We start from the raw sequence: 18,060 nt of genomic DNA, 5'->3' as shown, positions 1-18,060 counted from the left end.
CCAGGAAAGTTACATGGTAAGTACCTTAGTTCAGTGAAGGCACATCACCGCTTGAAAGGCAATGGCTATTCCATTTTTTGGCCTATGAAAGGCCAAGCCAGATCTCAGCCAAATGAAGTTTCAGCAAATATCTTGTATTGGGTTTGCACGGCAAGGTTTTGGTAGCAGGGAGGCTGCAGGGGTGGCTTCTGTGAGAAGACGCCAGAAGCTGCCCCCATGTCGGACAGAGCCAGTGCCAGCCGGCTCCAAGACAGACCCGCCGCTGGCCAAAGCTGAGCCCATCAGCGATGGTGGTAGCGCCTCTGCAATAATGTATTTAAGAAATGGTAAAAACTGCTGAGCAACAGCAGCTGGGAGAGAGGAGAGAGAACATGTGAGAGAAACAGCCCTGCAGACACCAAGGTCAGTGAAGAAGGAGGGAAAGGAGGTGCTCCAGGCACCGGAGCAGATATCCACCTGCAGCCTGTGGAGGGCCCCATGCCGGAGCAGGCAGATGTGCCCAAAGGACGCTGTGACCCCTTGGGAAGCCCGCACTGGAGCAGGCTCCTGGCAAGAGATGTGGACCCGTGGAGAGAGGAGACCATGCTGGAGCACGTTTTCTGGCAGGACTTGTGACCCTGTGGGGGACCCACGCTGGAGCAGCCTGTTCCTGAAAGACTGCACCCTGTAGAAAGGGCCCACGCTGGAGCAGTTCTTGACAAACTGCAGCCCGTGGGAAGGACCCACATTGGAGAAGTTTGTGGAGGACTGTCTCCCGTGGGTGGGACCCCACACTGGAGCAGGGGAAGAGCGTGAGGAGGAAGGAGCGGCAGAGACAATGCATAATGAGCTGACCGCAACCCCCCATTCCCCGTCCCCCTGTGCTGCTCGGGGGGAGGAGGTAGAGAAATTGGGAGTGAAGTTGAGTCTGGGAAGAAGGGAGGGGTGGGGGGGAAGGTGTTTTAGATTTGTTCTTGTTTCTCATTATCCTACTCTGATTTTGATTGGCAATAAATTAATTTTCCCCAAGACAAGTCTGTTTTGCCCGTTGCAGTAATTGCTGAGTGATCTCCCTGTCCTTATCTCAACCCACTAGGCCTTTGTCATATTTTCTCCCCCCTGTCCTGTTGAGGAGGGGGAGTGATAGAGCAGCTTGACGGGCACCTGGCAGCCATTTCTAACAAGTCTCCAACACATAATTCCAGTGAAGGAGGAAGAATTCTATACTGGTAAACCATGAAAATTACTTTTGCACAGAAGTGGGAAATTTTGTCAGTTAGGGATGCCTTACACACCCTACAAACCAGATGGTTCCAAATGTGTTCTCATCCTATGTTTAAAAAAAAAAAAAAGCAAGCTTCAAGCTGACCTGATGTTCAGCTGAGGCTGTCCCAAAGCAATAAGCAATAAGCAACAGCAGAAAAACTCTTTTCTCCTTTTTATATCTGTCTGTGAAGGACGAAAAGAAGTATGCTCATTGACTTATGCACATGCTAGATGAGAAATTATTTTATCTAACGGCTGCTAGATGACTCACTTGAAATGACTGAATAGTTTCATTCCAGTTCATGGAAAGCAGTGTAAAGAGTACAACAGTCATTAGTATAAATCATAAGGCCAGAAGGTTCACAAGAGAACTTCTAAGTGTGTCTCCCTCTTTATTATTACTCATTTCAAGTCACAGCTGAAGGTTTTATTCTGTTGAGATCCCTGCAAAAAGTATCTTTCTGGGGGGAACCAAACTGTCAACCTCATACCTTTCACCAACCTTAAACACACTTTTAGCAGACAAATCACTTCTGATGCTTTTTACTCTTTAAATTCAACTTCCTGAGAAGTGAGTAGAAATCTTACAGTCAAAGTCCATGCTGCTTCCCAACCTAGCCTCTCAGACTTGTGTATACAACCTGACAGAGTCATTACCTTTTTTATCTGGAAAGCATTGAGTCAAAGAGATTTCAGAGCTCTTTTCTGTTTGAGAGAATTTAATGAAACATGCAGCTTTCTCGGAAGCACCAACATCCTTCATAGGGATGAAAACTTCCTGGGTCTGACGAGTGACTGATATGCTTTTGAACTTCCAAGTGTAACTCAGAGGCTCCTGGAAATCTGCTGTACATTTTAACACAAGGTCATCACCACTGATGTTGCAATTTATTTCAGGTTCTGAAGGGGGAGCTAAAAGGAGAGAAAACATTCTGTATTATTTTGGTTATAAACCGCCTTGAATTTTAGAACGGGACAAGGGCTGCAGCAATAAAAGCAGCAGGAGAGTACATAGATAAAAGTGTAAGTGTAAGGTATGTGTGTAAGAAACGTATTTCTAAAAGTGGCCCTGTTTGTGGTTCTTCAGTGCCTAGTTTGAAACTCCTCATGGTTCATTGTCAATAGGACTAATATACACACTAGTCAAATATATTTCCCAGACTACTAGTGAAGCTGCGTAGATCTGCACAGGATGATGCCACAGATATTCAAGCATGTATAATATGCCTGCAGGATCATCTTTAGTAGATACATGATGCCTGGGATAACCAAACTCTTTGAGCAAGCTGACCAAGTTATCTACCTGAAAGTACACAGTGTGCCATCTAAACACATTCTAGAAGTCATTCCAAGGTGAGTAATGATGGGCACATAAATTAGATGCCACCTTTGAAAATTTGTTTAAAGTGCCTAAGCAACTTAACAATAGAGCCAAAGAACAGCCCTCCTCTGTTTCTGTTTGCTTCCCTGACAAATAAACAATCCCCTTTCTAGCCTTCTTAAAGTGAGTAACGTGGTGCAAATTCTTTATGCAGTTCTTCCACTACTTACCCAACACAGACAGTATGAAGGTTAAGACGTAATTTTTTTTCACCAAATCAAAGTAGTCTAACACGTATGTGCCAGCATCACTGTTCTCCAAGTTAAATATAGTCAAGCACCCATTCTCCTTGTTAAGCAAGCCTCTGTTACGGAGAGATGTAAAATATGTTGTTTTGTTTTGCCCTTCCCATTCAGCCACTTTATCCTTGTTTTTCGTCCAAATAATTTCCGTTATTTTTTGGTCTATTTTTACTGGAAAAGTAAAATTTTCTCCCACGATGCCAAACACGTCCTCACAGTGAATGTGTGCTATACAGGGGAAAAAAAAGAAAAAAGTTACTTTAATAATTGTTTTATAAACCAGTGCATACAGCATTAGTCAAGCAATATCAGACACATTCAAATTTAGGTTAGAAGCACATCACAATCGCAAAGTTATGTGTCAGTTAAGAATTACCCAAACCCAGCCTGTCTGCACAATCATGTGACAGGCACCGCAAAGGGATCCAGTTTCCACATTCTGGTCCCAGGTAGAATCATTGTCCCGATCATCTTCTCTATCCTAAGCTCCTCTATCCTCCGTACTTTCCCTCTGTTCACTTGAATTAGGCCTCCTGCCCATGGTCTGGTGAAAAAGATGAAATGAAGAATTGTTGTCACCAGCAAAATCTATCTCAGCATCTTGTTGCAGAATGCCCAGACTGAAGCTCCTGCTGAGCAAATAAACTGCAATTTTTTCAGCATGAATATTCACAGAGTTAGTAAAAAGCACACTTCTGACACAAAATTGCTACTCTGTTCAAAGCGCCTGCTCTGAAATTACGGGGATACTAGGGACTTCCTTTGGAAATGTCACTGAAGCAAGTTTATTTCACAGTCAATGTATGTGAAATAGCATCCCAACCTCTGAGATGTAGCAGAGCTGCAAGCAAGAAATGGGAGCTGTCCAGAAACCTTAACTGCTATCGGTTTTGAATCAATCATATTCTGCTAAAAAAGGCCCAGGCATTCAATATAAATGAACAAACAACAACAACAACAAAAGATGATTGATAAGAGATTTTCTCCAGTTTTTATTAAAAACAGCTACATGTGCGGGGGAAAAAAAAAATCTACTGATCTAATAGATGAGACCAAATTCTGCTGTGGGGAAGGGATACTGTAAACCATTAGCAACTCTATGTCCCTGCTTCAGTCTTCAGCAATCACCTCCTAGTTCCGAATAGCTCTGAATGGCTCTAAAAAAAAAATAAAATCACAAGACTACTGCCATGGCAGACATGTATGTAGACATAGACAAAAACATGTCAATACTGAGTTCAAGTTACACTTGCATTAAGGACTCAATTCCGCTCCATGGTAGCTGGTAACTTCTTACTACTAAGTTGAAGGAAGGGCATGATTAAGATATAAATGAGGTCTCATATTAAGGCAAGATTCCCAATACGCACCATGGAAAACTTCCCTTTAAACAGTAACTGTGCATGGTGAAAGAGAAATATTTCAGAAGCCTACTCCTCAAGCCAACTGCTCCCAAGTGACAGCTACTATTTTGGGTTTGTTTTGGTTTTGATTCTTTTTTTTTTTAATGCCTAAATGGCATCAAGCCATGAATCCACCACAAACCCTATATCATTCTGTGCTTCCCTTGCTTCTCATGTCATCAGTGTATGAAAACTTACTCCTGCTCATCAATCAATGCGGATACTACAGCTTTATCACATCAAAACAAGTCACTTCCCTTCACTGTATATGAGTCCAGAAAATAAACTATAGCCCATCTTGCTCCACATCCTATCTCCTTTCCATATGAAAGCAGCCAGGAGGTCAGCCAAGCCAGGCATTAAGATTAGGCTCCCCATAGGCAAAAAACAATGCTCATCAGCATACTAAGTGTCCTGCTCTTCTGCCTGGTGCCATACCATAGAAACAAAGACTCTCAGACAGGAGACTGAAGGCAAGCAATGGGAAACACACTTCTGTGTGCTTGGGTACAGAACAGAAGGTCCTCTCCATGCCTTACTTCTCATGGACTATCCAATTTGTTTGCAACTTACTCACGAAAGTACTCTTCTCATGCTATCACAGTTTCTACTTCTTGTTGTCTACACTTATGCTGTGGCGTTTTCCAGGCACAGGAACAGGAAAAGTAAACAGGGTAGAGAGGGCTCAGCTATCACTCCCACATCTTTTCAACACAACCCACCTGCCTTTCTTTGTCTTCTATCTTGTTCAGACAGCTTTAAACATCTCACTTGCTCCTGCTGCTCCAGTATGAGCATCTCTTCCCACCCATCTCAATTAACAATTTCCAGAAAAGATAAGAACCCAGGAGCTCCAACATTTATGTTTGGAGACCACAAGAAGGCAGGATGCTGGGCAAGATGAAACACTGTTTTGATCTGATGAAGCTTGGAGTCTTGTTAGAGACTTTTGTTTCATAAAGACAATTTCTAGGAGTGCATTTTCTTCAAGAAGTCATCTCTCACCGCCTAGGGACCTACAGTATTCCTAGCATGGAGAAAAACTCCCTGCTCTACCCACTGTGAAATTCTACCTCTCAGTAACTTTGGCTCACAGATACAATCAAGCTGTGGTGGCTTAACGTCACCATGCATAAGGCAAGCCACAGTGGCTGTTGACAAGAGCAAGGTAACACAACTCCCTTCTGGGAGGAAAGCAACCATTTGCTGGGGACTAAGAACATGAGCAAGGACAGCCACCACTGCTCAGCCAAACACTAATAACTTCCTAACTCTGGGTGTTGATGCATGTAAACTCTCCACATCTTTGCTCTCTTTCAGTTAGTCATAAGAGCTAGGCTGGAGTTACGAGGGCAAGATTGTTTCTTCTTCAAGCCCAGAAATGAGACTGGAGGAAAGCAGAGCTGAAAAGAAAACACATTTTCCCTCCACAGCTTCTGCTAGGCATGGGGGAGCACTGCTCTCTCTTCTTGCTGGCTGGTGAAACAAAGGCTTGGCAGCAAGGAGCTGAAGAGTTCCTGCCCAAGGACACTTGGGGCTCCCAGGAGCAAGACAGGGAAAAGGTTATCCTTTCACGATAACCGTGATCTCCTCCTGTCTAAAATCAGGGATCAGACACTTTTACTTCCCTGCTTCACTGCTCTAGTGAAAATGTGAGGAAACCTCCCATTCAATGCTGTCAGCTTCCTTTTTTCAAGGAAATTATAAATTGTACAGAAACGTTGCATAAGGTCTCCACCACAAATCTTTGAGCTTCTAAAGAAAGCATGTGTCATCATATGTTTTCTAAATTTCCAAGGAATCCTTCCCCCTCTTTTCTACTTCATTTTATACAAAGACAGACTTTCCATTCCACAGCAGTTAACTTCTCTGCTGTGAGCAAAGAGGGAGAAGTAACAGCCAAGCACTTTCTCATACACTCTTTTTGGAAGGCTAGAAATAAGAATGATGTTTCTCTGCTTTCTCCCTCTCTCCTTATTGTAGCCTATTATTCTGAGATAAAGTTCACACAACAAAGTAGTGCTGCACTAAGGCCTCCAGTAGCCTCTACAGAAACTGTCAGACTACCTGCTCCTGTATCTCCTTCAACCCAAATTCCTTCTTATGCCATGTCTTTGCGTTCTATCCTTCCAAACAAATCACATAATGAAAGCGTTATTGATAAAGAGAAGCTAACATTGTGCGAGCAAAGCCTCTTCTGCAAACCCACCACCTCATCTCATGTACATCATCTTCTGTTCCCACTTCTCCAGCAGCCAGGTACCTTTGCCTACACAGCCTTCTCCACCTACCCAGGACTCTGAGCCACGGTCAACCGTTCTGCCTACCACACATCAGCTGAACCACGGCAACAGCATGGGTGCACAGATTTGACCTGCATCAAACAGCAAGCCACAAATCTTAGCCTGGCTTGCAGTAAGTGAAAACATTTCAGATTTTCTCATGCTTGACAACGACTCAGCTAATGCATGTAACCTGGAACTCCATGCTAACCAAATCATGTCTCTGAATGCAGAGCTTGGATTGCAGCCTACACAAGGCAAGGCACAGTCCTTCACTCACAGAGTAACAGGTCGCCCATACAACCTACTGTGCTATACTTGAGTTTTAATATTCACCTGAATAATTCCGATTCTTTAAGCATTTAAGCAGGCTAAAGGTATCCACGTGTTCTGTTCAGACTGAGTAAGTGGAATTTAATATTCCATTTATCAGCAATAAATGCTTCACTACTATATATGTCTACCTGATTTGATTTTCTTCACTACTTTTCTTGAAGCTGAGGTAAGGTTTAGTTATTCCAGAGAACTTCTGTAAGCTAATTCCCTTTTTATTTTTAATGCTATCATTATCATCTTTTTTGGCCTCATGTACCTATCTGAAATGCATATATGCATATATTAGGTCTATATAATGAACACAAGCAGCAGTTTGGCTCCCATATTACCATTAAGACGTTAACATTCCAACTGCTGAAGCTGGATGGAAAAGTCCTTACTGATTAGCTTAAAGCAAGGAACCGTCTGCCTCAGGAGTTGGGCTTTTTAAACAGTGGATTTTTGTTCCATTTTTTGTAACTTCCCAACTACCCCTTTTTTAGGCTTTTTTTTTAATTGTGAATTCCCCCAGCAACTGTAAGCAGCAGAGAGTTATGTTCCCTCCTAACTCTCAGAACCACCAGTTGCAGAGAACCCTGAAATAAATGTTCAGTCCAGAAGGACTATCACAATATTCACCCATAGTCCTCCCAATTCCCCCACAGGCCACAAACACGACCCGCTTCCCAAACTCCAGTAAGAAAACACTTAGACCCGTGGTATAAAAGCATAGGCAAAAGCTACAGCCAGGAAAGAGAGAACGCAGATGACAGTAAGCTGCAGCAGCGTCCCAGGCTGTTGCAAGAGAAAAAATCAGATTTGTGCAGGAATGACTGCAAATCTTACATCTAACATCAAAAGCAGAGTTTTTCACTTGCACACTGCAGCAAGTTCACAGAGGTATGTGTTGCTACTCCTGGACAATATGGGGCTGCCTGCATTTACAGAGCTCTACACATCAGCAAAGGCAGGACCTAAGGGTGGCACCCACCAACAAGCCTGGGTCCCTCCCCACCACAAAATCCATACTTTCCGTTATATCCCTCAGCACGGGCCTAACAACAGGCAGCATCCCCATGCAAAGGTTACCCAGTCATTTTAAAACTATGCTGCTGACCAAAAGTGTGGGGATGACCTACCCATTCCTCCCTCTCCGTTTTGTCTGCCTGTTCCCACAAAGAAATAATTATGCGGAGAGTACAATCCACTGAAATTAACTTGACACACACCCCTACTCCAAAAAACATGCCCAAAAAAACCCACAGAAGGATTGTAATTCCCAGATGTGACTTGCTGTGGGAACACCAGTGTTTGTGCATGGGACGGAGCGGAAACAAGTAAACCGAGGAAGAACATGAGTCAGACCATCCCTTTGGCCAGCAGCACAGGCCTGGCTTGGAGTGCAGTGACTGCACCCACGCCCTGGAGCAGACTTCTTAAAATAGCTACCAGGAAATTATGAGGATTGAGCTGCATCTTAAATCCAACCCCTCGTGTTTACCCTCTTCAGTGAGGGCGTTTGCCTCTCTCCAGTCTGGGTTCACAGCCCTAAACTTTCCTAGGACAGAAATAAAGCCTTCCAAAATGCTGTCAGATATCGAGACGCTGCCTCCCTAGTAACTCACTAGTCAAACCACATGTTCAAGATATTTTGCTGTGTTAAAGAGATAAAATGGTCAACTGAAGAAGAGCCTAAAAACTTCTCACTAGTGTCCTGACCAGACCAGACCCTCTTGGGCCCAGCTGCATTATAATTCCCTCGTGCACACTGGCACAGCCTGAAGAGGAGGAAGAAAGAGCATGCTCCACTGCACAGCTCAGGGAAGCCTATGGTAGGGTTATCAAAGCCTCGGTATGTGACTCTCAGAAGGACTCATTGGATCCCAGCAGAGCTTAGGTACAAGCAAGATGCAGAAAAGCTCGGCTATGACAAGGACTAGGCAATCCTGGATACTTCCAGGGAAAGAATTTGAGGAATGGGGAAAAACAGAGGACCAAAATATCAGCTCTGCAGGAATAAAGGTGCTACCAGGGTCAGACACCAGCTGACTTTAACACCAGAATTGAGAAGAAGGTGCAAATCTCTAACAACTTTTGTAAGTTTAGTTCCAAAGTTTTTTGGTTTGGGGTTTTTTTTTTGTTTTTTGGTTTGGTTTTTTTTTTTTAACAATAGCCAGAATTTTCAGTTCCTTTGCCTTGTTCCCGCTTACATCTCTCTTCCGTTTGCTGAGCCTCGCAGATCTCTCTAGCTCCCTCCACCCTGCTTCCTGCCCAAGCCTCTTCCACTCTCCTTGTTCTCCAATTACTTGCCCAGTCTTACTCTTCCTACTACTTGCCATGGTCACCGCTACCACGCACTTGTGTACTAGGTCTGCTTGGGATGGAGTTAATTTTCTTCACAGCAGCCTGTATGGTGCTGTGTTTTAGATTTGTGACCAAAACAGTGTTAATAACACACCAATGTTTTAGCTATTACTGAACGATGCTTACACAGAATCAAGACCTTCTCTTTTTCTCACTCTGCCCAATTCTAGAAGTAGGCTGAGGATGGGCAAGACGTTGGGAGAGGACACAGCCATGACAGTTGACCCCAACTGATCAAAGAGATATTCCCTACCATATGTCATGCTCAGCAATAAAAATGAGGGGGAGGAGTGTTTTTCCAAAGTAGCCATTGCTCAAAGAAGTCCGCTGGTGGGAAGGGGTGAGTGATTGCTTTTGCATCACTTGGTTCCCCTCCCCTTCCCCCCCCCCTTCACTTATTAAATTGTATTTATCTCGACCCACGATTTTTTCGTGCTTTTGCTCTCCTGATTCTCTACCCCATCCTGCTGAGGGGGAGCGAGCGAGTGACTGGGTTGGGCTTGACAAGTTGTTTCCAGATCTCTACTCACCTCTGACTCTCCTGTGAGCCAGAAGGATCTGGTTCACAACAATGCACCTGAAATCCTGGTGTCTTTGCCTTTGAATTAAGGACAGAATCTGTCCAATCCAAAATTTTGCAGCTCAGGCCTGTTTCTTCAAAGATCCGAAATGGAAGCTCTGAGCCCAGTGCGGTGCACATCTCAACGTGGATACTGATTGTGCAGCTCTGGCAAATTTTCTTAAGCTTTAGAACTTTTGATATAAAAGCAACTCTGAGGAGATGCCTCTAAATAAACTTCGTATTAGACATATCCACTGGGCTATATTTCCAAATTGGAAAGGATACTCCTCTCTCTGAATGTAAATGTGTGGGCTCTTATTTTTGTGGCACCTTCTTGATTTGGGTGTTTTCTTTTTGCCAAAGCATTGCTTTAGGTTAGTTCTAGGTAAGTCTATTCACTTCATACTAAACAGACATCAACAAAAATATTCCATCTCTGGCAAGTCTGCTTGTTCATACACCAGAATAAAGGTATGTGTACAGCGTCACCAGGGCCACACTAAAGGTAGCAGCAAGAGAAAAAGCTTCACAAAGTTACCAGTATTTTAGCTAGTGTAGCATCTCTACCTTTCAAGTTCCGTGGTACAGTGGCTAACGCATTGGCCAACCTGCACTCGCACCTCTCTCATACTTGGTAACGTTGCACTCCATTAACAGCAAGGGGAAATTTCTGACGTAACGGCCTAGACACACACAACATTATTAGCAAGCTTCACCCACTCGCAGCTCTCATCACCACCCTGGATTAAGTAGAGAGTTTTCACTTCTGCTAAGCAAACCACATGCAGTTTGTCATGCTACTTCTTACTATTCATCTAGCACAAACCTGAATTCACCTCCAACATTCCTATCACTCGGATAGTAATGCAGCCTCACAACCCAAGGGTTTAGCTTTGTATAGTCCTTCCACCTCCTGAGCCTCAGTCCCCAGAAATTACCTCTGAGCAGCATTATGACTTTATTAATAATTATTCAGTCACAGTTATTCTGATCATTGATTTAACCCGTCTTACTATAAAAGACTATGGAAGTGCAAGACATTCTCTAGGAGGCAAAGACAGACTGATCCCTGCCTTACAAGAGTCCTTCTTAGATGCTGTTCTAGAGCAGCGAAACTTCATCTATTCTGCAGAAGTCAAAGTCCACTAACAGAGCAGTACTCCAGGGAATTCACCATATGGGGCGGGGTTACTACAGGAGCATGGTTTCCAAATCTTCTTTTGCTGTGAGAGGCACTATATGGGGCAATAGTGGGAAGAGAGCACATAAAATCATACTTGTATGTTCTGTAGTTATAGCATGACATGCTCTGCATATACAAACTTAGGATAACCTAATCACTTAACTCCAGCTTCAGAAGGGTTTATGTAGTAGACTATTACTGCCTGTACTTTGAGACAACCTAGATTCAGCTAGTTCTCCTATCAAGAACATAACCAACGAGGCCCTTCTTCAGGTCACACAGAGGAGCAGGCTGCAATGTGAGAACTCCTATTCTAAAAATCTTGTGCCCCCTGCCCCAGACAATTGATTAGCTCAGGGCAATTAAGCCAACACCTGAGCCCCCTCATGGAGAGTAGGTGTGCATGGCCACCCCACTCTCCCTCCCCTCCACCTGCTTTTGCCCTCCTTTTTGCAGTCTCAGGGTCCTGCTCCACTGGCATGCTCCCTGGACTGAGCCAACACCATCCATTAACTTTATAGGGGGGTTTTGACAAATTACACTCCCATTAACGCAATAAGCTAAATTCAGTGAATGCCCAGGCCAACACATGGCAGCGTGAGGCGAGGGAGGGAGGGGGAGAACTGGGAATCCCTATTTTGGCAATGGTGAACTACTAGAGAGGATCACTGTGTCCTGTAGGATACTGATTATTTTCGATCTCTGGGCTTTGCTTAGGGACAGAGCCAACTTGCATTTAAGCCTACCCCGAACTGCCAGAAAAAAAGCCAAATCATCTGGCCACTTACTCCCAACATCCAGATAGCACTTCCATGCTGTACTAGCACAGTCTTTATGTAGCTATATGATCAACAGGACTGAGAAAATAATCTGTCTCAATAACTTTTTGTCCTTCAACCGAGTTCATTTTCAGCCAGATCATCTTTGCAGTTCTGTTTGTAAAGAACGGCACAAACGGATGACATAGAGAGGAACTGTTCTTGTCCTGTGGCCACATCCGCTTAAATGTACTCCAAACTACAACCTATGTCTCTTCCTAACCCTATACCACCCAGATAGCCTACAGCCATACCACACTGAACACAGCCATACCACACTGAACACAGCCAATATGGTCTCATGAGACTAAACTCATAGGAGGACCATTAAAAAAAAAAAGTCAAAGGAGTCTGTGCATGTAATCCAGAGATGATCCTGGCTTTCTAAGGACTAAGACCATTAACCACATTAAGCTAAGAAAGTATCAGTAACATTCTTCACTCTTGTGTTCATCCTTTAGTGTTAAATATCAATGGAATTTTTGTTTTTAATATAACGTAACAGCCACAGCTCTGGAGGCAAAGATTTACCAAGAGTTTTTAAGCAGGGAGAAGAGGATTTTTTGGGGGGTTGTTTGTTTGTTTGTTTTCTTTCTCTTCTTTTTCCTTTGTGAGAAATTCAGAACTTCCTCTATTCAGGAAGATTCAAGAGTAAGGTAATAGGACAACACAATCAGATGCCAGCTTCATACAGCTGATGACTAGAAAAGATTCTTCCATTCGTACCATTTAAAACCGTATTTAACATTTCCATTAGCAGCCTACCGAACTAAACACATTCTACAAGCAACCTGAATTTATTAGGAGTCCAGATTTCCCCCCATTCATCCCAACGCCTTGTGATATAGTTCCCATGATACCTCTCACAGAGTGGAAAGACACAGGAAAAAACATTGAGCAATCCTGGTATTTTTATGATCAAGAAAAATGTAGAAAGGAGCATATATTTCTGTGTGTAGAGAAAGAAAGGGAGGAAATTTTAAAACAAAAACCAGCCCAAACCTGTCAAACTGCCTAATGGGAAAGAAACACAAAGCCACATTAAGGTAAGTTTGGTTTCTGTGTTGGTCAGTTTTAGAAGTCAGGAAGAAAACATGAGAGTTCCTAACAAATATCTTTCTATCAGCCCATGCTCAATATTGTATATGGTAACTTCTGCTCTTAGGTGAACCAGGTTGTCTCCCCTTAACTCATTTTTTATGAAAGAAGTTGAACTGGGAAATGAAGCATTAAGGAACCCAGCAAAATATGCAAGAACTAGAAGGCAGCAATACTGCTTAAAAATGAGTTGATGCTCAGACCACCGAAAGAGTTCCCTGGCTTTCAGATGAGCCTCACTACAGACGCAGAATGCTTCTAGGTGCTCTACTTCACTCATCCAGCTTACCTCCCTTATCCCCTCTGCTTTTCGGGGGGAAGTCCTGACTCTGCTAAAGTCACTAGAAGTTTGGCTGCCATCTGCAGCACAGCAGAATGTCCCCACCAGTGTAGCTGGCACTGCGATCCTCCTGCTGGTGTGGTAGCCAACAATTTCCTCGCCTCATACAGGGAGGGTGCAAAGATCTCTCTGTGGGTTCCTTCAACAAACTGGGCCACAGATACTACATTGACTTTTTTCCCCACCCACAAACAATCTCCAGGATCCCCAAATTAACACAGTTTTGGCTTGAATTTCCAGTGACTGAAGGAGCGTGGTCTTTGTAGGTCTAAAATCAAAGTCCTTCATAGCCTCAATGTGACCTTTACACTTTAAGTATTGTCTGATAAAACCTCAGACTTGCAAATACAAAAACCTGACGTGGCAGGGTGTTGTGAAAAGCAGTAATCCCTACACGGTGAGTAGGGATTCTGAAGATGCCAACGCTACACTGCAGTTTCTGTGTCACAGGTTCCCACAGGAGAATGAAGAAGCACGTCTTCAGGATGGGTTATGCGATGTGATTCTCTCTCCTCCCCATTTTCGGATGTTCAACAACGCGAGACTAGGATAGGTGCAGTGCTTTGAATTTGGGTGGAGAAGCGGGGAGGCTGGGAAGGCAGGGATTCAGGAGGGGAAGGCTGATAGAGGATAAGGATCTACCAACAGCATCCTGGTGTTTACAACAGGTGTTTGCAAGGCTAGAAACTTGCATGCCAAGTCAAACTGCTACTGATTTACTTTATGCACTTGGGCAGATCAGTCTGACTTTGAGAGTCTTGATTTTCTCATACAGAGATCACAGATTATTTTACCATGTTAAAATCAACATAAGAACATTTACACATGGGCAACAACACACATCATAGCAATAATGCAAGCATACAAACAAAAAAAGGGTGTGAAATCTTGCTGATTTAGTTTAGTGAACAACAGTAAAGAGTTTGTATTTGTATTCCTGATCTCCTACCCTAATCAACCACTGCACAATCAAAGTTTTATAGAGAGAAAAAGACAACAGAGCTAGTTAATTTTTTCACTAAAGGAAGATATTATGATACTTGCAGCCACAATTACCCTCTCCAGTTGCTCAATTACCATCATCTCTCCCTTTCAAGTGTATGTTGTTTGGAACCTGGAATCTCATTTCCTGGGTAAGTCTACAGCACCTGGACTCAGATGCTCGGAGTAGCAGCGGCATGCCAACTTACGTCACACAAGGTAACAAAGTGCCTTCACACACAGAGAAAGTTACAAGAGGATACTCAATTAATCATGCATTACTAACACTCATGTAGAACTATCTGCAAAAGCACTGCAGGTGAGATGAAGAAATTGTGTCTTAAGGCTGAACAGGGGCAGACTGACTCACGCAGGTATGCAGAGTCCTAGCTTCTCCACTGGTCCTCCGCACACACCTGGTCCCAAAGCTCTCTTACAGCCTTGGCTGCAGAACAGGATCTCACAATCTTAATTAAACAAAACAAGCTGAAGACTTCTGGAATAGTACAGGAGAAAATCTCAGGGAGTTGTTCTGAACACTCAGTAGCAGAACCATCTGCTTAAAGCCTTCAGGAAAAGCAAAAGGAGACTTCTTTTTTAAAAAAAGGGATACAATAGGTCCTGTTTTAGGCACATCCAGGAAACTCCCAAAGCAACAGAAAAGCCACTGAGAAATCCCTTAGACTAGAGGAATGATAAGAAGATCTACATACAGCAAGCCATGCTGCTTGGCTCATCCAGCAATAGCAGCTACTTCTGATGACAATGAGAAAGTTTGTACATCTGCCTTCAATTTCAAAAATGAGCGAGTTTTGCTTGTACTTCTCATGTTTGTAGTCCTATGCAAGGGCTATGGTCCTCAGGCACACAGGTGGAATTTGGATTAAGAAGGCCTTTGTTTAGTATTCCACCAGAAGTGAATAGTAATAATTTACTCCTACAAAAAAAGCCCCACCCATTTAAAAAAAATAAACGCAAAAAACCATTGAGAACTTTGATGATTTTTGCCCGAGCAAGAAGTAACACAGAATACAAAATAAACAGCATTTTCATATACAGGGACGACAAGAATATTTTTACAATAAAAGCTAGTTTCCTCAACTCTTTAACACCTCAGGGCCCGGGGGCAAACGTGCTTTGGGCATACAAGGCTCCCTTTATGTGGAAGGTGCTTCCTCCATAGCACAGAGTAACTTCACTTGGACAGGAAATTAGCTGCACGTTAACTGTGTAAAATCACACCCGTTTCCCACCGTAACCTTCCCGTTTACACAAGTTTGAGACAAACGGGGCACAAGTAGTACCCGTGCCAAGAACGGAGGAGGGGTGGGGAATCCTAAACGTACCGATCGGTGATACTAAGACAGTCCAGGGTTAAACGCGGGGGGGAAGGCAGCTATTTGGTTCTGCCTACTACCATGAAGAAGGACAGAAAATAAACGGCCAGGGACAGCCCCCTTCAGCACCGCGCAGAGAGCCACAGGCGCGGAGCTGGGCGCGGGGGCCGGGCCAGGCCAGGCTCCCCGCGGCCGGTCGGTGACGGCCGCGGCCGGGGAGGCGGGTGAGGGCAGCTCCCCAGGGCGGAAACCACCGCAGCGGCCAAACCCGAACCCCGACTGCGAAGCCGCCGCCCTCGCCGCTCCCCAGCTCCGCACCCCGGGGCGGCACAAACCCGCCCGGCCGCCTGAGGAGGGACGGTTAGGGGTGCCCTGCTCCCCGCAGCGCCGCTGTTAACGCTCGCTGCCCGCCCTGCTCCCGCGCGCCGCTCCCTCCGCCCCGACACCGCTGAGGCCGGGCGGCAGGGAGGCGGAAAAAGCGGAAGGCTCGGGAAGGGTCCCCGCCGACCCCCCTCACGACTTACCCAGGAAAGAGCCAACGAACAGGAGCCGCCCCAGCCAAGCCGGCAGCCTCATGGTTGCTCTTCCCGAGCAGCTCGCCCGAATAGAAACCGAAAGCCGATGGCGGCCGCCTCCCCGCTCGCCGCGCCCTCAGGCGCCCGGCCCGGCCCCTCGGAGTCCTGCCCGCCCACCCCAGCAGGGCCTGGCGGTGGGAGGCCCCTCTGCGGTGCTGAGTAACCGGTGTTCAATTTCCTCTGGAAATTCCGGGCCGCCGTTAGGAAAGGGGATTTCAGACTTCGCGGCCGCCTCCCGTGTGTCTTGGTGGGTTGCGGCTGCCAGAGAGGAGCTGGGGTGCGAGGTGACGCCGCCGTGGGGGGTTTCTGCCTACTACCTTTCTGGTTCGTGGGGCGCACCTCCAGCAAGCGCCAGTGGCAGAAATTGTCGTGTCGCTCTTACAGCAGGGAAGTTTCAGCTCTGCCAGTCGAAAAGCTGAATTTAAGTCAGTTTAATGTGGAGTGGGAGCGCCACAGGTTAGGGGGAGAACACGTTTCAGCAGGTAACACGCAGCTCGCCGGCTCAGAAAATGATGGTCATCTAAACCTAGTATGTGTCACACCCAGTGTTTGACACCGATGCTCCCCAAAATGCCCACTGTTTTCTTTGGGGGACACCTGGCAATGTCTCCATTTGAGGGGTGGGCTCGAGGCTAAGCCTGGCCATGCTTATTCGTGTCAGCCGAGGCTGGGTTGGCCTCTGGGGGGGTGACCCTTCTGCCTGAGTGAAGGAAAAAAATAAAACAGAAACCAGCTCTGACTTCTAGGGGTTTATTTTGACACCAGCTGCTCAGAAGTCCATTCACAAAACTAAGACAAGCTTACACTCCCTTTCGTGGGTGACCGGCCTCATGACGCAACAGAGTGTTTTTGAGGAAGAAAGGGAAAAAACCACAACGGTTTGGGAAACATAAACACTCAGCAACTATTGAAAAATTGCTGCTCTGCCAAACGCTCCAGCAGCAGCAGCCGTGAGCCAGCTTTCCTCCCACGGCAGTGAGCTGCTGCAAGTGGATACTTCATCTCCTCTGCCTGCATCCTACTCGCAGTGCATTATCTTGGCTGAGAAGAATCCAGCTGCCGGCAGGTCCAGCTGCAGACCTCACAGCCTCAAAGCATGCTCAGTTCCCAGGAGTTTGACTGCCTGTCCCAGGGGAGACCAGCACAGCACTAGGTCTGGATGGGAAGGCTCTCACCACAGGTTCAGCCCTTGGCTGGCTCTCTCCCAGTGCGCTCGGCCCACAAGCTCACTAGAATGACACTTGCACCTTGGGCTGAGCAATGCTGTCTCGTTCAGTTCTTACAAAATCAGAATAATACCGATCCATTCTCCATAGCTATGTTGGAACAACATGGCACATAACTGGCTTCCAAATGGAGTCAGGCCCATCCCATAAATCCCTTTTGCTCGGTGACAGAAACCCACAACAAGCCTTTCTGTCTCTCTGTTCCCTTCTCCAGTCCATTCTTAATCTCTGTCAAGTGTCAAAGGGAGCTCCCTACCCTGTAAAAGCTCCAAGTTGCAGCATTTACACCAGAAATGTAACGTGGCCATCTTCCTGCCATGTCCTGGTGGCAGGAGCAGCTGTTCTCTGCTGCTGACTAGTCCTCTTGTCAAGTAAAATGTCCTCCCAAGGTGTCAGAAACTTTGGATTGAACCTTGTTGCTGGGAGGATTTCACCTCCCACCTTGCACACTACAACTTTCCTGTAGGTTATGAGATCTTCGGGGTTAGCAGAGAGAAATCTGAAGCAGGGACTGACACTTACACATAGAAACAGATTATTTTAGGGTGGAAGGAACCACAGGAGGTCACCCACACACACTCAAAGCAGGGCTGGTCTTCCTGCCAAGCTGCTCCACATTGTAGAGTATGATTCCGGCTTCACGGGGCAGAGAAAGTGAGAGAGAAACTTGAGCCTGGTGGCTGGTGCCCTCACCTAGGCTCCTCTATT

At 45.5% G+C, this 18,060-nt stretch overlaps 1 protein-coding gene across 3 annotated transcripts in view; it reads right to left on the bottom strand.

Annotated features, from left to right (window-relative positions):
- CD58 (CD58 molecule) overlaps positions 1-16,176 on the bottom strand; it is a 50,379-nt gene extending 34,203 nt beyond the window's left edge. For all 3 annotated transcript variants that reach the window (XM_076348642.1, XM_076348634.1, XM_076348649.1), the window contains exons 1-3: positions 16,076-16,176; positions 2,797-3,096; positions 1,903-2,157 (exon numbers count right to left, since the gene is read on the bottom strand). In XM_076348642.1, the coding sequence (XP_076204757.1) occupies positions 1,903-2,157; positions 2,797-3,096; positions 16,076-16,127 (607 nt within the window). In that variant the 5' untranslated portion in view covers positions 16,128-16,176. The remainder of the gene's footprint in view (positions 1-1,902; positions 2,158-2,796; positions 3,097-16,075) is intronic.
- Positions 16,177-18,060: the final 1,884 nt, after the last annotated feature.

The sequence above is a fragment of the Aptenodytes patagonicus genome, chromosome 1, assembly GCF_965638725.1.
Source record: "Aptenodytes patagonicus chromosome 1, bAptPat1.pri.cur, whole genome shotgun sequence".
NCBI lineage: Eukaryota > Metazoa > Chordata > Aves > Sphenisciformes > Spheniscidae > Aptenodytes > Aptenodytes patagonicus.
Note: the sequence above shows the minus strand (reverse complement) of the source record. Positions and strands in the feature narration are given on the sequence as shown.